The sequence below is a fragment of the Cicer arietinum genome, chromosome 1, assembly GCF_000331145.2.
Source record: "Cicer arietinum cultivar CDC Frontier isolate Library 1 chromosome 1, Cicar.CDCFrontier_v2.0, whole genome shotgun sequence".
Classification (NCBI taxonomy): Eukaryota; Viridiplantae; Streptophyta; class Magnoliopsida; order Fabales; family Fabaceae; genus Cicer; species Cicer arietinum.
The window spans coordinates 18,853,560-18,858,837 of record NC_021160.2 but is presented as its reverse complement, the minus strand read 5'-3'; the positions used below and the strand labels follow the sequence as shown (position 1 = coordinate 18,858,837).

The 5,278-nt window shown below is 34.1% G+C and overlaps 1 protein-coding gene across 1 annotated transcript; it reads right to left on the bottom strand.

Moving 5' to 3' along the window:
• Positions 1–2,901: 2,901 nt before the first annotated feature.
• LOC140921101 (uncharacterized) lies at positions 2,902–4,008 on the bottom strand. Its single transcript, XM_073370956.1, has 3 exons — positions 3,898–4,008; positions 3,415–3,792; positions 2,902–3,363 (listed from the first exon to the last, which is right to left on the bottom strand). Exons 1-3 carry the CDS (start codon positions 4,006–4,008, stop codon positions 2,902–2,904), a joined length of 951 nt encoding a protein of 316 aa, XP_073227057.1.
• Positions 4,009–5,278: the final 1,270 nt, after the last annotated feature.

The window sequence follows — 5,278 nt, the reverse complement described above, 5'->3', positions numbered from 1 at the left end:
ATCCTCTTGTTCCAAGCCCTAGGATCTTGTTTCAGGCCATATAAGGATTTGTTCAATTTGTACACATGATCTTCTTTGCCTATTTTCACATATCCATAGGGCTGCTTCACGTACACCTTTTTATCTAGTGATCCATTGAGGAAGGCTGATTTAACATCCAATTGATGCATAGACCAACCTTTGTAGCTAGCCATCGAGACTACCATCCTTACTGTTTCGATTCTAGCTACTGGGGCAAATACCTCATCATAGTCCAACCCATGTTTTTGCAAAAATCCCTTTGCTACAAGTCTGGCCTTGTACTTGGCAACCTACCCTTCAGGTTTCAATTTTAGTATATAGACCCATTTCACATCAATTGGTCTCTTGTTCATGGGCAATGTCATCAACTGACATGTCTTGTTCTCTTCTATGGCTTTGAGCTCCTCATCCATTGCTGTTATCCATCTAGGATCAGTCAATGCTTCTTCATCACTTATTGGTTCTGTTTCAGCAAGCAAGGCAAAATGAATTAATTCTCCATCTGCATTGATGGTTGACTCAAATGTTACTTCATGTGGCTGCAATACGATTGAAGGTTGCCTAACTCTTGCAGATCTCTTCACATGTTCAGAAGCTGGATGATTTGCTGCATCTGCTGGCTGGTCCTCAACTAGTTCAACTTCTACTACATTGCTGGCCGGTCTAGTTGGTATGTCTGGGATGGTCCATGCTTATCATCCACTAGTATGTCCATGCTTATCATCCACTAGTATGTCCATGCTTATCACCACCTTGTTCTTGTTTGGATCATATAGCTTGTACGCCCCAATGGGATCATAACCCAACAACACCATTTGTTCAACCCTGTCATCAAGCTTCCTCCTGTTTTGAGCTAGCACATGCCTGAAGCACAATGAGCCAAACACTTTCAAATGATTCACAACTAGCTTTCTTCCAGTCCAAGCTTCTCCAGGTGTCCTTGTACCCAGTCTCTTGATTGGATACTTATTCAAAATGTATACTACAGTTGATACTGCTTCCCCTAGAATCTATAAGGCATGTTCTTCCCCTTCAACATGCTCCTGACCATGTTCACTATAGTTATGTTTCTCCTTTCAGTAGTGCCATTATGCTGGGGAGTGTATGGTGCAGTCACGTCATGCAATATCCCTTCTTTTTCACAAAAAATCATGGAATTCATGAGAATTATATTCTCCTCCTCCATCTATCCTGATGATTTTCATACTAAAACCACTTTGTTTTTCTGCCATTCTCATGAATTTTTTAAGTATCTCAAGCACTTCATTCTTTCTTTTGATTAGATATATCCATATTTTCTTTGTAAAATCATCAATGAATGATACAAAGTAGTAATTATCTCCTATTGACATTTCTTCAAATGCACCACAAACATCAGAAAAATTACCTCCATCGTTCTTGAGGATCTAGTTGGTAATTCTGATTTAAATGAATTTCTATGCTTCTTGGCTTGACAACATTCTTCACATATCTCATTTGGCACTTGAATTTCTGGAATTCCTATCATCATATCACTGTTCTTCAGCATTTGAAGACTTCTAAAATTCAGATGTCCAAACCTCTGATGCCACAACTAGTCTTCCCTCCTGATTTCTGCAGCAAGACACTGATTTTTATTGATTTGGATTTCAATCTTAAAGGTTCTATTCTTCGACAGTGGTGCCTTCAAGATAAGCCTCTTTGCATTATCAAAAATCTTCATTTTTCCATTCTCCATATTCATAGAGTTGTAAGAACAGAAGTGCGCCTAAGAGTGGGGGGGAATTAGGTGTTTATAAATTTTCTTGTTTTTAGAGATTTAGTGTTTGATTTTTCTGATTTAAGATAATGTATGGAAAAGATAAATGGCAGAAAAATAAAGAACACAAAGATATTATCCTGGTTCCCCTTATAACCAAGGGTTCATCCAATCCTCTTGCACACCACAAGAGATTTTCCACTATTGTTAGAATAAGTACAAGTCCCACCCTAGGACCTTTGTTACAAACTCCTAACAATCACCCTAAGATAGCACACCACTATCTTAGTTTACAAAACTTGAAGAAAGAACACCACTTTCCTCAATTTACAACACTTGAAGAAAGTAAACCACTTTCTTCAATTTACAACACTTGAATGGTTTAGCAATATTGATTTTGACTTAGATCAATATGATATAATAGGTGATGTACAATGATAACAATCCAATATAATTTCAAGTACACTAGAGAACGTTTCTCAATGATATGAAAATGTAAAATCTGTACTTGAAATATAAAAGTGAAACTTTGAATAAATCAAAATATTTTAGAAAGTTTGTTCAAGGTTCGGTTGTAGGATTGGTTATGTTTGATATGAAGTTATGGTGTATTTATACTCCATAAACATCTCTTCAGATTCGTGGCCATTGATCCAAGAGGTTTGATGAAGAAATGCAATGATCCGGAACCATTTCAGAATTGAAAAATTGCATTGTTTCCAGGTGTATTCGACTACAGCTTGTGTGTAGTCGAACACACATCCTTTTAACGTTCAGTTTTATTTGAATTTTGAAGCTTGTATTCGAATATAGATGTTTGAAGATGTTCAGTTTTAGCTACTGACTTGTCTGTATTCGACTACAACATGTTGTATTCGAATACAACATTGTATTTTGCCAAAAATATTATTTTCAAACATTATTTATATATTTTTACATTTTGAAAATCCTTTTGATGCATATGCTAAAATGAAAGGTTCTCATGTGCATTCGAAATATACGAATATTAAATTGCATCATGTACCTTTACATTATAAAACTTCTAGCATATTTGACCAGAGTTGTCTTTGATGTTTGACTTCTTTTTGAGCTTACAACTTGATCACTTTTCTTGGTCTTTGTCTTCATCGAAAACATGTATTTTACAAGAGTATCCTTACTGTGTTGTTGTCTGCAAATCTGATTTCCCTCTCCACCTTCTCATCAATATTTACAAACCAATCTTTATGGCTAGTCATGTGATTCGAGCACCCTGTGTCAAGATACCATATTCCTGGACAGTCATCCTCCATGCTTGTAGAAGACATCAGTAACACTTCATATGAGTCAAAATTGTCTACCTGGGCCAGTTGAGCTTCACCATCATTTCTTTGTACTTTCTTGAGTCTGCATTCATCTGCAAAATGCCCATATTTTTGACAATTATGACATTGGAACCTCATTTTGTCAAACTTCTTCTTGCCAAATGGCTTCTTGCTTTTATTATCACTGTTTTGCTGACTTCTTGAACCTCCAGCCTCCTCATCTTGATCATGTTTCTGGTGCCACTTTGACTTGCCCTTCCACTTGTTTTTTACTCCATCTTGATTAGACTTCTCGCTGATCTGAGCTTGCAGTGCCTATGTTTGTGTGTGTGCCTCATCTCTTTCTTTTACCCTTAATTCATGAGCTTCTAGGGAGCTTTGTAGATCATCCATCTTCATTGTATCAAGATTCTTTGATTCTTCAATTGCCACCACTATGTGATCGTATCTTTGTGTTAGTGTCCTCAAAATTTTTTCAATGATCACCACCTCAGTCATCACTTCTCGGTTGGCTTTCATCTGATTAGTGATTGTCTGCACTCGATTGCAATAGTCAATCACATTCTCATTATTCTTCATTTGTAGTAACTTATACTTTCTTCTTAGCATTTGAAGTTTGATCTTCTTGGTTTTTTCACCACCCGTGTAATACTTCACCAAGACATCCCATGCCTCTTTTGATGTAGATACCTTTGTGATCCTTTCAAAATTGTTTGAATCCACACTTCGCTGGATGTAAAATAATGCCTTGCAATATCTTTTCTTGCAATCTTTGAAAGTTGTTTGCTATCTTTCTGTTGGATTCGCACCAAGTTGTTCATAGCCATCTTGAACAATCTCAAACACTTCTTGTGCTCCCATCAATGATCTCATTGATACAGACCACCTCTCCCAGTTCTTTCCATCCATAATTGGCAGATTCGATGGAAACCCTCCTCCATTCATTTCTTCTTTTTAATTTCACTCACACTTGTGTTTCCCAATTTTTGATTCCCCCTCACACTTGCACTTGTGTTTCCCAAGGTTTAGAACCGAAGCTCTTGATGCCAATTGTTGGAACATGTTGTATAATTGAGAGGAATTGAAATTGAAAAGGAAAGAGAAGAAAACAGAAAAGTCAAAAAACAAAGATTGATTATCAGTCTTGACAGTCTGGAGAATGATCTGTTAAGCATTACAAATTGTTCTTGGTTTTGAAGGCTTTTATAGAAACAATTTTTTACTAAATCAGTTACAACAAGCTTAATAAACATCTAACTATATTCTAACTAACTTCTAACCATATTCTAACTAACTAATTACAAATCAATTTGAATTACATTTAACATATATGTTTATTACTACAATAGCGACTTAGTATACCTCTCAAACCCATATCTCTATGCATTGTCACACCACAGACCACCCTATGAATTGTGGTCTCATTATTCAATTTGAAATATTTAAAAATAATAATAATTTGATGGAGAAATTATTTTAAACATTTCAAAAAATATATTAAATTTGTATTTTTTAATGAAATATTTAATTTATATTTGAAAATTAAGAAATTAAATTTTGAATCAATAAAAATAAGGAGATCAAAAGTGTATTTAATGAAGTCCATATTTATGCATGATTTGAGTATTTAAAAGGGTATGCAAGTGGTTAGTGTGCATTGCCTATGAATATCGTAAAGTCAAAGATTTTGACTTTGATTTCTATTCATAAATTTTTGTAGAAGTGTCCATGAGTAGGAGTAATTACGTAAATTTAGTCATTTAAATCAATTCAATTTACATTTTAACTCAATCCATTTAAGATTGAGTCTAACCCAAATCAATCAATTTAAACGTAATTAAGTTTGTAACAGATTTAATATTTTGAATTCGTGAACCGAATCCATTGATGTGACATATGTATATTAGATTTATTATTGATGTATTGTTAAAATTTATTATTGGATTTTATTTGAGAATTTATTGTTGATTTAAATGTTTTCTTGTTCTGTGGTTGTATTTTAATTAATGAATAATATATTGTAATATAATTTTATGGTTTTTGAGATTTTTAAGTATTTAGATTTAATTAGATATATTTTTTAAATAATTTTCTTTTTAAGATTAGTAAACCCATCCCATTCATAACGGTTTGGTTCAGCTTTAACTTATAACAACAATAAAGTTCATCTTGGTATCGAATCATATTACGAAATCAGAAAATCTGAATGTCCTCA

What these genes read in the sequence shown, in the direction of transcription:
- LOC140921101 (XM_073370956.1), bottom strand. Translation starts at nt 4,008, where the DNA reads ATGAATGGAGGAGGGTTTCCATCGAATCTGCCAATTATGGATGGAAAG. An exon ending in CACAAGAAGTGTTTGAGATT is followed by an intron (nt 3,793 to 3,897) that starts GTTCAAGATGGC and finishes TTTTACATCCAG; the next exon opens with CGAAGTGTGGATTCAAACAA. An exon ending in TAGAAGCTCATGAATTAAGG is followed by an intron (nt 3,364 to 3,414) that starts GTAAAAGAAAGA and finishes CTGCAAGCTCAG; the next exon opens with ATCAGCGAGAAGTCTAATCA.